Source organism: Sciurus carolinensis, chromosome 5, assembly GCF_902686445.1.
Source record: "Sciurus carolinensis chromosome 5, mSciCar1.2, whole genome shotgun sequence".
NCBI classification, from domain to species: Eukaryota; Metazoa; Chordata; class Mammalia; order Rodentia; family Sciuridae; genus Sciurus; species Sciurus carolinensis.
Window position 1 is genome coordinate 66,979,865 of NC_062217.1, and position 13,313 is coordinate 66,993,177.

Genomic DNA, 13,313 nt, shown 5'->3' on the forward strand with positions numbered 1-13,313 from the left:
TGGAAGAGTAACAAGATTAGGTTTGCAATTTCAAGAGATTGGCTGAATATGGAATGACTCCTGAAAAGGAATAGAACATGCGTGATTCAGTCTAGTTATGTTACTGCAATTTTGGTGAAAGACTGATGGATAGCAGACAGGAAAGATTAAGACAAAGTGATCAAAGCTGAGATGAGTGAAGAACTGAAAGGGCTCAGTGAATAGGCGAGGGAGGTGCAAGAAAACCAGATTGACTCCCAGGTTTTTCCCTCAAATGAGCAACTGCATTGATGATTGTGGGATGGATAATCCATTTATTCCACTGGTACTGCCTTACAGTGCCACTCAAATGACTGTCCTAACTCTTTTCTCTATAATGCATTCTGTAAGCTTACTACCTGATATATAAAACAATACTACACTGAAACCTCAGTGAGGAATAACTGTCAAAAATATAATTACTGGTAGCCAGGCTCAGGGGCGCACACCTGTATCTCAGCAGCTCAGGAGTCTGAGGCAAGAGGAACCTAAGTACAAAGACAGCCTCAGCAAATTATCAAGGCACTATCTTTAATAAAAAAAAAAAAAAAAAAAAAAAAAAGGGCAAAGGGCTGGGAATGTGACTTAGTGGTTAAGCACTACAGGTTTAATCTTCAGTATCAAAAAAAAGTACATATATATAAACATATACACAATTACTGGTAGGAAAATTAGAGGAATTATTAAATTTAGAGGAACTGAATTGTAAGAAAATTTTTAGAATAAGATTTTTTTAAAGTATAAAGCTATCAAGAGAGATTAAAATTTCAAAATGTTAAAAAGTTAAAGAGGCAACTAGGTACACTGAAAAAGGGTGGGGGATAGCTGAAAAGGCCAATTTTAAGAGGAAACTGGAAGACAATGTTAAGGATCTAAGGATGAATAAAGGATCTTTACAAAAGATCTTTATATTAAATCGGGGCTGGGATAAACTAGGTTCCTTTCAGAGGAGCTAAGGGAGATATTCAAATACACAAAGAACCTATGAAAAGACTGTAGAACTCCTGGAAGCTATTGGAAGATATAAAATGTGCAGATAAATTATAAGGACTACCTGCTTCCTCCCACTTTTGAAGTATCTTTAATAAAATCCTTTCATTTTATGATTAACATGAAAATTTTTACTGCTGGATTCTGCGACCCTTGCCAACCACTGATATCCATTAATAGTTCAAATCGCTGTAAACTGATTAATATATGAAAAGAAGGAAGAGGGTGGAGAGAAATGCACTAGATCTTGAAGGAAGACACAATAACTGCTATTGAGGGGAGAAACAGGACTCAAAAAAATCTATCTATCTATCTATCTATCTATCTATCTATCTATCTATCTATCTATCTATGCTGGGGATTGAACCCAGGGATTTGTACATGCAAGGCAAGCACTCTACCAACTGAGCTACACCCCCAGCCCTGGTCTTTGCTTCTTGATGTTCTTCCTCTCTATATTACATTGATTCTCTTAGGAAAGATCTTGATGATGCAAACTATTCTCTTTTGTGCATAAGCAGTTCCACCAGACATAAAATATCAGTTGCCCATTCAAATGGGATCCAACAGCCATATAAATAAGGACCCTAAGCAGGCAATGTGAGAAAATTAGTTGGAAGGGAGGCCTCACACTCCTGTCCTATTTCAAAGATTCACTGGTTTCCAAGGAAAGATACAAGATTATGTATATACACCAAATCCTTATGTACATAAATTCACTTACAAAACTAATAATTTATAAGGCACCAACTGCACTGATAGGATGTTAAGAATGAGTCTCATTAAAATAGCAAAGTAGTGGTTAGGAAAAAAAATTAGATGCAAAAGCTCTAATAGTATAAACAATTATTTGAAAAGGAAAGCAGCAGTCAATGCAAATTCAGAAGCCTTTATCAGAAGCTGCCATTTGGAAGGGCTATCTTAGAATTGGAGTCTTCAAAGAAGGAGAAAAGGCAGAATGGCTGACAAACCTAGTGAATATTCTATAGGGTTATCTTCTAACAGAGGTGGAGGCTGACATGGGTAACTCCTGGAAAATGTCAAGACGAACTGTAATTGGCAAAACTTACCATTCCTCAAACACATTTAGATGGTTATGGAAAAAAAAAGAGATAGAAAGGATGGCATCTGATTTTTTTTTTTTAAAAGCTGATCGCCTTTGATATGCCTTTACCTGGTTGTATAATAAGTAATATTCACAATCTTCCTGGGAGACAGGGTTTTATTTTACAGGGGGAAAACAAAACAGGGTCCAAGATATTTGAGTAGCCTAATCAAGCTCACTCCAGACGTTATTAGTGGCAGAGGAGACATTAAAGGGGGGAGGCAGGGGTTAACTCGAAGACGCTTTTTTTCGTTTATACATGCGTGCAGACTCTATGCCCACATACATCGGGGCGCGAAAACCGGCAACCACATCCACAGCACCTGGGCACCGTCGTCACCTGTCCCCAAAATAACTGGGGCAATTTTGATGTTCATTTGCCGAATACTTAAGCAGCACCTACTGAAGTGCCAGGGACAAGAAACAGCGGTGACTGAACACCCCTACTCATATCCTAGGGGCTTCCAGTTCTACGGGCGTCCCGGGCGCTCTGCCCAGCTGCGCGCTGGAAGTGCGCTGGGGCGCCGGCGGGCGCGGGAAGACAGGCGGGTCGCGCGAGACGTGGGATGCAGGGGCGCGGTTCTCGGGGTCGCGGGCGAGTAACCGGCAGACGCGAGGGCCAGAACGTCGTGCGCGCGACAAACTACACAGGAGCTCAGAGGCAACTCTCAAGGGATGGGCCACCAGCTATGCGGTTCTGGCGGGTCCCTTCGAGGATCTTCAAAGATGCCGTTCGGGGCTGGAAGAAGACCGCAAGCCCTCCCCGGGCTCCCCAATCCTGAAGGCCTTGGTTCCGGGAAGTGGAAGCAAGGTAAAGGGAAAGCAACTGGCACTCACCGTCCATGGTCTCCCTCACCGCATTCAAATTGGCTGCCGCCGACGCCGACGCCCCGGCGCCGCTGCCACTAGCCATAGCGAAGGCCGAGGGAGGCGGGAGAAGGGCCTGACCCGGAACTGTAGCGCCTTCCTTTCTCCTGGGCAATCACAGCGCGCGTCGGGGCTCACGCCGGGCAGGCTCCGCCCCTCGCGCTCGTCGCCAACGTGAGGCTGCGTTGATTTGAATTTGGAGCCTCGTTACTCAGCGCGGAATGGAGAGCGAGGAGTTGCCTTTCGAATTTACTCCGCCGCCTCGATGCGATTGGTCGGTTCGCGAACAACGGTGCGACACCATTGGCCAGTCCGTCCCCAACCCCGTGCTCTGGTTGGCCTAAGACAGCGCGGAAGCGGGGAGTTAAAGAGTCTCTGTCGTGGGAGCTGGCCGAGCCCCCTGGGAGCGCCCTGGAGTGGATATCGGGGGCTTCCTTTTTGTACACACTTGTAGGTACGTTCTTTGTGGCTCCCAGCCTTTCCTCCTGTTTCGAATTGGAGAGCTCATTTCCCAAGATCCAGACCTGCCTGTCCACCCATCTCTTGGATGAATGGGACCTGTGAGGGAGTGTGTCGAAGAGAAGGGCGCCCAGAGTAATCTACCTTGGGCTTGTGATGACACCCCACTGCTGTTCACCCAAGGAAGCCAGCGGTGTATCAGTCTTTCAGAAGTAGAGTCTTGTTTTCTCTGGTTGTTGCCCCCTTTGACTAGAAGTAATACAGTCGAGCTCACTCTCTAGAGGTGGGGAGTGGGGGGTGGTGAAAGGAAGATGATTGCATAGAAGCCACCAGAGGCAGTTAATTCCCTAGACCCTATCAATCATACTTCTCTTGCAAGGGCTAATGTGCAAGAAGGGCGCAGATTCCTCGTTTCTTATTTACTTGCTACAAGGAATTGTTTAATAATAACTGCAGTTTGATAAGGATTGCTGGGGTGTCCGAAGCATGTTCATGCTGTTTAGAGCCATGAGATAATTAATGAAAAACTACAGAAAGAAGTCCTTCAGTCAAAAAGGATTTGTGCCTATTGTAATATTTAGTTGCCTCAAAGTTGGTCCTGGACTCATTTGGTGTACCATACTACAAAATGATAGAACTAATACCTTACCTCTAACTTTAAAGATTATTTCAAGGGTTACTTAAGGAAATGTGATTTTTTTTTTTAACCCTAAAATAGCCCAAGAGTGTTAGGTTTGGGGCTAATTTTTTGTGAAATATGTGTGTGCTGACCACATTTTAATTGTCAGAATTAATATGTATGATACTTTGTGATTTTAATATGTATACTTCTGATTTTTTTTTTTTTTAGTTTGTTTTCTGTGCTATGGGAGATGTCAAAGAATTAAAAATGCAAATAACACCGGAAACTCCAGGAAGGATCCCTGTTTTAAATCCTTTTGAAAGTCCTAGTGATTATTCTAATCTCCATGAACAAACTCTTGCCAGTCCTTCTGTTTTTAAATCCACAAAATTACCAGTAAGTTATTCTTGACTAGTGTTTACAATTATATTTAAATGTAAATAATTACAAATCATGTGTAAATAACTTCTACGTGGTAAGGGGAAAATGCATTCTGGAACATATAGAGCTGCATTGTGTTTTTTAAATTGTAGTGTTCATTATAATCTAGTGGTTAGTCTAATAAGTCAGCTAGACAAATTTTTACTTAGCATTTGCTTTTTAAAAAAAATTTAAATTAATATTATATATATAGATATATATATCTATCTATATATACACAATGAAGTATTATTCAGCATAAAGAAGCAAGGGATTTTGTCATTTGCAGGAAAATGAATAGACCTTGAGAACATTTTTGTTAAGTGAAATGAGCCAAACTCACAAAGTCAGGGGTCCTATGTTTTCTCTCATGTAGAAGCTAGAGAGGAGAAAGGAAAAGAAAGGTGATGGGGTTCTTATAAAAATTGAAGGAAGATCAGTAGAGTAGAGGCAAGGGACCAGGGGGAAAGGGGAGAAGAGAGAAAGACGAAATACTAGGAAATAATATTGGCCAAATTATACTGTTATATTGTGTGCATGTGCAGATATGGACAGTGAATCCTACTATTATGTATTGTACCAATAAAAATATGGAAAAAAGTAAAAACTTAAATTAGTTTTTTTTTTTTTGGTATCCAGGATTGAACCCAGGGGTGCTTACCATTGAGCCACTCCCTGGCCCTTTAAATTTTTTTTGAGACAGGGCCTAGCTACTTGCTTAGCCTCACTGAGTAACTGAGGCTGGCTTTGAATTTATGATCCTTCTGCCTCAGCCTCCTAAGTCACTGGGATTACAGGCATGTGCCACCGTCCCTGTTTAAATTTGTTTTTAATTGATAAATAAAAATTGTACACATGAAATTTAGATACATGTATAGATTGTGTAATGTTTCAGAATAAACATCCATCTCCTGAAGCATTTACCATGTCTTTATGGCAAAAACAAAGTCTTAGCTTTTTGAAATATAGTACATTATTGTTGTCTATAGTCACCTTACTGTGCAATAGCACATCAGAATTTATTATTCCTATCTTACTAGCATTTGCTTTTTTGCAATTCAAGATATAACATATTAGCATTTTTATTGCATGTGTAGCTAGATACATCAACTAATATTGTATTAGAGAGTAAACTCTGTCTTCTAATTACCTATTCTAAATTGTTCAGCAAACAAGATTTGAGTGCTGCTTTGTATCAGGTACACTGCTTAGCACAGGTGTTACACAGTGTATAAATTAAAATCATTAGGTACAAACCTCCTTCCTCCAGTGCAGAGAACAGCAAACTTCCTATCAAGGGCTGGACAGGAAATATTTAGGCTTTGTAGGTCATCTACTGTCAAACTACTCTCCTCTACCTTGTATCAAAAAAGCAGCCATAGGCAATGTACAAACAAATAAATACTGTGTTCCAATAAAGCTTTATTATGGGCAGAAAGTTGAATTTCATTTAATTTTTATGTTGTGATGTTTAATATTGTTTTGAGTTTAACCATTTTAACATGTTATTAGCTTCTAGGCTGTGATAAAAAGAAACCAACTCCTATGCTAATGAATAGACTTAATCCAATGAGCAGTTTCAAAGCAGTGAGATATGTGCCATGATTAGTGGTTAGCAACAGGGCAAGGTGAAAGGGAAAATGCTCCTTAGGAGATTAGAGAAGACTTCATTACTTTAGTTTATTTTAACTGTTATTTGATACACTGGAAAAGTCCTTTTGCAGTCTGTTAACCTAGTTAGTTACCTAGAAAAACTGCAGACCAAGTGACTGTTTTTGCTGCACTTTCATATCAACTTGGGCAGTGAGCGGTTGTGTGCTTGAGGAAAGTTACAGTTCAGATGGAGTCATCTCATTAATTTGACCTGTGATTTTTAATTGAATCATTAAAATTTAGTACTCTTTCGGTCTTAATAAAGTATTGGAATGACTAATTTAATCCTCAAAGTCAAAGCAAGACTGTATAGCATCTTGAATTTTTAGGACTGAGTTTATCTAGAATTTTTAGTTCCAAATTAGGATTTGGATAAACTTTTGAATTAGTTGGATAGCTGAATATAGAGAAGTGCTAGCTGGAACTCATAATTTTGAGAATCAACTGTTTTGTGAGCTTTTGTATCTGCTTCCATAGTTAAGACTTTACATTTCAGTTCATTCTTAGTGAAAGTAAAGATCTTTGATAACTTTTTTATTTTTACATGGGCAATGGGGTACTGTTGAGTATTAATTGTGGAGTTTCTATACCTTTGTTACACTACTCTGATTTTTATAGTATTATGTAATTTTTAAAATCACTCACATGGAAGATTTTGATTTAATATGAGTTGCTTATCATTTGCTATTTAGTGGTAAAGTCAAATTTTAAATAGAAGCTTTAAAATATTTTTATATTATAGCATTCAGATTAATTTTGAAGGTGACATTCGTTACCATTTTGATGAACCATTTTAGTTTTCTACTACTCATAATCTCACTTTCTTCTGTTAAGACTCCAGGGAAATTTAGGTGGTCTATTGATCAACTAGCTGTAATAAATCCTGTAGAAATAGACCCAGAAGAGATTCATCGTCAAGCTTCATACTTAAGTCATTCTCGGTAAGATTTCCTTTCTTGCACTTAATGTATAACATAATGTTAAGTGAAGAGAGAGAAAAAATTCTAGAGGTTGAATATCTTTGTATATAAAAATATCCAGGAAGAAACCATATTGATGTGGATTTTCTTACTTTTTAAAATGAGTGAGTTCAAAGAACTGTATCTAGAAAAGAGTCCCAGAATAGGAATCCTTTTACAGATAACCTTCTGTCTCTGCTACTTAGGGGACAGTTCTGCCTCCTCAGCACTTGGTAGAAGGAATGGAATTTTTAAAATTTGCAATTTTCTCCATGATTTTGACTTCTGACTTCTTTTTTAATGTTGGGATAAAGCAGAATTCTGTTTAGTCGTGATATATGTTTGGGGAAACCTAAAATCCCCTTAACAAGTTCAGACCCTTTGAATGGAAGAGTATGCATTAGTAACAGAGATCTTTCTAGAATTAACAGTTCACTCTAGGGATCTAAATTATATTTTCTTGAGTTCTTCATAATACTGGAGCAGTCTTCGTGGATGTGTTGTGAAGGTTTCAAGGCTTCAGACTTGTACTGCTGAATGATGCCCAAAGTAGCGAGAACTTGTGCTTCTTTTGGGGAACAGCTAGTTTTTATTTCAAATAGGTAGTATTATTTATAGTGTGAAGAATTCTTTTATTTTGTAGTCTTTTTTTTTTTTTGTATATGGAACAAGCCAAATACATGGTATGACCACCTTCTAATTTTCTGTTATAAGGTAGTTGTGTTTTTAATCCAAAACAATGGGATCCTTTTTTTTTTTTTTTTTTTTTTTTTTTTACTCTAATATTCACTCACACAGATATTCACACATGTTGAGATGTTCTTGCAAATGCTTTTTTGGCCTTTTCTACTCAATGTTCTCTGCTTGAATTGATGACTGTTTACTCAAAACTAATTAATGTGCAACTTACTTTTATAGGAAGGCTATATATAATGGAGATAAATTTAAAAAGAATTTTAAATTGAACTTAATACTTTTGAAAGAGAAGGTGAAAAGAATGTCTAAAAGCAAATAAATCACCATTAATGAATAATTTCTTGTCTCACATGAACGTACTTTATTATTTGCCTCCTCTCTTGAATATAATGAATCGTCAAAAACTTTACACCTGTCCATCAAGAGATATTTATTGAGCATTCTGAGGCCCTGTAAGAAACACTGAAAAGCATATTAGGATATTATAAAATATTATTCCTACCCCTAAGAACTAACAATACAATTTAACCAAGGGTGCAGCACATTTCTACATTTATTTATAAATTATGTATTGTTTGGGTAGGTTTATAAAAAGAATCTTGTTGTATTTCAGTAGATAATTTTGTGATATAGGTGGGGGGAAATGTTCCATTTTTAATTTAATTTACTAATGTAATTCAGTAAATACTTATGACTTTTACCAAGGATAGTGAAAATACTCTAAAACACAGCAAGCCAGTTCATTATTAGAAACAAGTAATGACTTCTGGTACCTTTCTTAACTAAAATCAGAATATCTTTTTCAGTTCTTTCCTTCCTGTTCAGGATATAGCATGTACAGAAAATGATAATTATAAGGCTTATTAGTACAATCAAATGAGACTTGTCCATATAGGAAATGACCAATCCTGAAGGTCTCCTTTCTTTCCCCACTGCAAGGATCAACATTCAGAGCACACATGCTACCTTCATTCATCATACCAGTGTTCATACCAGTTGTTTGCTGGTCAGGATACTCTGCCCTATATGACTTCTTAGGACCTTTGATCACCTGACACTACAGTATTTGACCACACTCATTTTTACTGCTTTCAGAAATTAGCTGAATATTTTAGGTTCTTGAAGTACCTCTGATGAAGCAGCAAAAAGTTTCTGAATGAGGTAAAGCTAGATTAGAGCTTACTATATACTAAGATTATTATGAACTGTCATTTTGACCTAATTGTCACCATGATCAGATTAAGAAAACTGAGTCGTCATCCTCAAAATGGCTGTTGTTCAAGCTGGGATATGTAGATTATTGCCATAGTTTATTTTCTCAGAATTCTTGTACTTGATTTAAATTTCTGAAATGTGTGTTTTCTTGTAAAGATTTGTTAAACTCAGACTAATGTATACATAAATAATTTCTGAGAGGAAATAATTTAAAATTGTTGTAAAAATGCTTTACCAATTTATGGAGGGAGTGCAAGCATTCTTTCCTGGAACCTTTTAAAGAAGTGGTCCCACGCACTAACTGCCAAATCTTGGCAAATATATGCCCTGTGCTTGAGACCTAACATTTTATATTAAATCATTTGGCTAAGAAGTTTGTGTTACTGTAATTCCATATTGTATCAAAATAAAACAAAAGAATTGATTTGAACACAATTTTACATTGTTATTTTATTTCAAAATTCATATTTTTGCCTGTTTATTTAGAATTGTAAGAATGGTAGTTTCTTTTCTTCTATTTCAGAGTAGAAGTTGATCCAAAATAGACCACTATGATAAACTGACTAGAAAAGGAATTTAAACAATTTTTGGATTTCTATTAAATGAAATACTTAATTGATTTGTGTCGATTAAAGGGCAAACCTTATTCAAATTACTTTGTTGTTGATAGTGACTAAGTTATTAATGTAAGTCTTTTAAAAGAAAGTATTATTCCATTGAGCTTTGAATGGAAAAGAGGGAGGTAAGCCTAATAACTAAATGCTGAATTTCAGAATATTTCCATTAACTAAATGTTGTAAGATACCAATTTTTCTTTTAAAATGAGCTAACATTTATTTGCCCGTTTTCAATGGAGGGAAATTATTTCTTTGAAAGGTTATTGTTTTAAATGTTCAATAAGTTTAAGTAATGGCCTGGTTATTTTTCTTCTTTATCTCTGTATAGAATAGATAAAGATGTGGAAGACAAAAGACAAAAAGCCATTGAAGAGGTAACTTACAACTGCTACTGATTAAGCCAGTTAAGGATTAATTCTGCATGTGTGTCACCTTTTTAGGAAGACTTTCTTCAAATCCTTCACTGTCCCATCTTGCTCCCTGCCAAGCCTCCCATTCCCTTACCCCAACTGTGTTAAGCATCCTTCTGTGCTCTTATAAGACCAGTGGTTTTCAGCTATCTCCATAACTCTTAGGACTCAAATATAATTGCAATGACAGCTTAGTGCTTCTCTCCCTACTTTTTTTGGCAAATGTGCTTCATCATCTTTTCATTTTCAGGACCTAGCACGATTTGTCTTCCTTGTGCCTTCAGAATATTGATTAGCACAAAATTCAGTTTCAAGTTGGAGTTTATTTAAAGAAAATTGAATATTTTCAGGCCGTCAAAGTCTAGATTGGATTGTCTTTTGTTCTTGTTAATGTTTGGTACTTTTAAGACAGAATATATTCCATGAAATAAAGTGACTACTAAATATAAATGAAAGCATTTAGTTTTTTTATTTTGGGGGAGTTTTTTTTTCAGTAAAAGTGATGAAATAAGTTTTTAACCTTTTCCTTTTTTGTTTGCTGAATTCCTTCTCTTAAGGTGTAAGTACGAGTTATCTATTTAGTTCTTTCCTTAGAAAGTCTTTGTATTGTGGCAATATTTCTGATTTTTTTTCTTTTTCCTCTCTGTAGCCTCCTTCCCCCGCCTCTATTCCTTAGCTATATTTGCTCTTCTGCACCCCAGAAGACTGGCTATGGCATGTTCACAGGTCAGGTGGTGAACTGGCCCCTTCTCCACTAATTTTTTCTAGTAGAGGTACTGTCCCCTTGTATTTTAGATTATAGATTATTTTTTAGAAAATAATGTTTACTCCTGCAAAATATTCCTACCTATAACTCCAAAATTTTCAGTGTGAAAATCACTTAATTCCTCCCTGGCTTAATATTTTTAGACTATTCCTAGTTTTCCAATATTTTGGAAAATATGCTTTTTTTAGAAACCTTGAAGTTCTTTTAAAGAGAAACTCAGATGAAACTTAAGGAAATGTATTTAGAGTGAAAATTAGGTTTAGTATATCAGGCACAAATTAATTTATTTCTTTTTAACATACTTTTGAAAATTGAGTAATTATATGTCCATGGTAAAAAACAAAATTTCAAAAACAATGAAAAATATAAAAAGAAAATTAAAAACTCTTGTTCCCCCATCACACTCTGAAGGCAACTGCTATTAACATTTCTTGTGTATAATGTGAGATTACTTTTATATATATATAATAACGTATATTGTTTAAATGTTTTAGAGGTTCATCCTTTGCATACTATTTTGCATCTTTCTTTTTTTTGCTTAGTAAGTTTTCTTAAATATTTTTGATAATTAGCTCATATAGATTTTTATATTTTAATAACAACAGCCTAGATATTATTGATAGATATTTAAGTTGTGTTCATTGTCTTTTTATTGCAGTATTGTGCAATATAATTCACACAGCATGATTTATCCCTGTATTTTGTTTACTTGAAATGGATTTGCTAACAAGAGGCTTTGTAAATTTTCAGTTTTGGTAAATTTTGCCATATTGCCCTCCTAAAAGGTTGTACCCATTTATACACCTGGCACATTATGATATTGCTTACTTTCTTCTTATCTGCAATACTGATAAAACCTTTTAAAAAATTATACTATGAGAATTTTCTTTAAAATGACATCTTGGTATTTGGATTTGGATTTCTTTAGTTTTTAGCAAACTTATGTATCACTTCATAAGTTTATAGGTCCTTTATATTTCTTTTTTTCTGTGAATTGTCTATGTTATATTCTCTTTTCCCATTCCCTTTGTTTTTACATATTTTTAACATAGACTCATACTTGGTTAAGAAAATTAACTCTTTTCATATGTGTAGTAAAATAAAAACAAAATGTTTCTCCCTAAAATATAGGGAAGGGGAAAATTTTGCATTAGAAATGAAAGAAGAAAGCAGTATATACAAATGTTCTTTCTCAATTTGAGTATACTACCTTGTTGGTAAATGTTTAACAATTGGCCTTCTGGTTGTGGAAGGAGTACAATTTATAGTGATTGCTGCTATTTGTAGTGTAAAATCTCTATAACCAAAGCTAACATGAAGCTACAGATGTGATATCATTGAGTGGGAAAAGTGCAGAGGCATAACATTGCATGTAGGAATTCCACCTTATAGATACAAAGTTGTAATTAACCTCAAGAGCATAGATACTGCAAAATGAAGTAAAACAAATTAGCAAGTGATGACATTTGAATATTTTTAATATAACTTATTGTAAATTTACATGGTTTTATTCTTTAATATTGACTTTAATGATTGGTATACAAAATTCCTGAAAATTTAATAATCAGATCTTGAGAACCAGTACTTGCTAGCTCCAGTGTTCATACTGGCTTACTTGTGTACCTTTATCTCCATTCATGTCTTCCCTTTTAATTCTCCCTGTTGTAAACTCCACCCCCCAAAAATATTAGAGTAGAAATTTAAAATATTTTCTCTATGACTAATTTCCTTAGCTTAATTTTCATGTTTCAAATTTAATGGTTGATTGAAATACTAAGATTTCTCTTTATGTATACTAAATTTCTTCCATTTCACTTTTGATCATTAGTGTTTTTAAATATTAAAAATTTTAAATTACTGTATATTCAGTATATAACATGATTGATGATTATTTGAAAATGACACAGGTACCTTTTCACATTTTAGGGAGAATTTATGCCTAATTGTTTGACTTTAATTTTCCTAGTTTTTCACTAAAGATGTCATCGTACCCTCTCCTTGGACTGATCATGAAGGGAAACAGCTTTCAGAGTATCATTCCAATAAATGTGAGTGTACTAAAAATCATTAAAATTATAAGATTAAAAAAAAATCTTGGGGCTGGGATTGTGGCTCAGTGGTAGAGCACTGGTTCAATTTTCAGCACCACATATAAATAAATGAATAAAATAAAGGTCTATCAACATCTAAAAAAATTTTTTAAAAAATCTTAAATATCATTAAATATAAAGCAACATAGTACAGTATTAATATATCTGCTTTGGTAAGGAACTTTCTTAAAATTAAATTTCCAGATAATAGGATTTAAATCCTTTGAGGATAAGGGTCAAAATTTGATGGACATTTACTAGATCTTTTTTTTGGTTTTAGCTCTACTATTCTGAATTTAATTTTTTTCTCCATGACCATTGTGAATATGTTGTAGAGGATACATACATAGAGTTAGTTGATTTGGAACATAGAGTTGAATTGTTAATGACTCTAGCAGTGATATTAAAGATTAATATTTAAAAAAA

General features: G+C 35.2%; 2 protein-coding genes across 2 annotated transcripts in view; one reads left to right on the plus strand and one right to left on the minus strand.

The window, feature by feature from the left end:
- Mzt1 (mitotic spindle organizing protein 1) overlaps window positions 1-3,092 on the minus strand; it is an 18,309-nt gene extending 15,217 nt beyond the window's left edge. The window contains exon 1 of the mRNA XM_047552903.1: window positions 2,951-3,092. Within this exon, the coding sequence (XP_047408859.1) occupies window positions 2,951-3,026 (76 nt within the window). The 5' untranslated portion in view covers window positions 3,027-3,092. The remainder of the gene's footprint in view (window positions 1-2,950) is intronic.
- The window catches only part of Bora (BORA aurora kinase A activator), a 27,800-nt gene continuing 17,219 nt past the window's right edge, over window positions 2,733-13,313 (plus strand). The window contains 5 exon segments of the mRNA XM_047552902.1: window positions 2,733-3,434; window positions 4,290-4,457; window positions 6,969-7,075; window positions 9,950-9,995; window positions 12,764-12,845. Coding sequence (XP_047408858.1) covers window positions 4,305-4,457; window positions 6,969-7,075; window positions 9,950-9,995; window positions 12,764-12,845 — 388 coding nt within the window. The 5' untranslated portion in view covers window positions 2,733-3,434; window positions 4,290-4,304.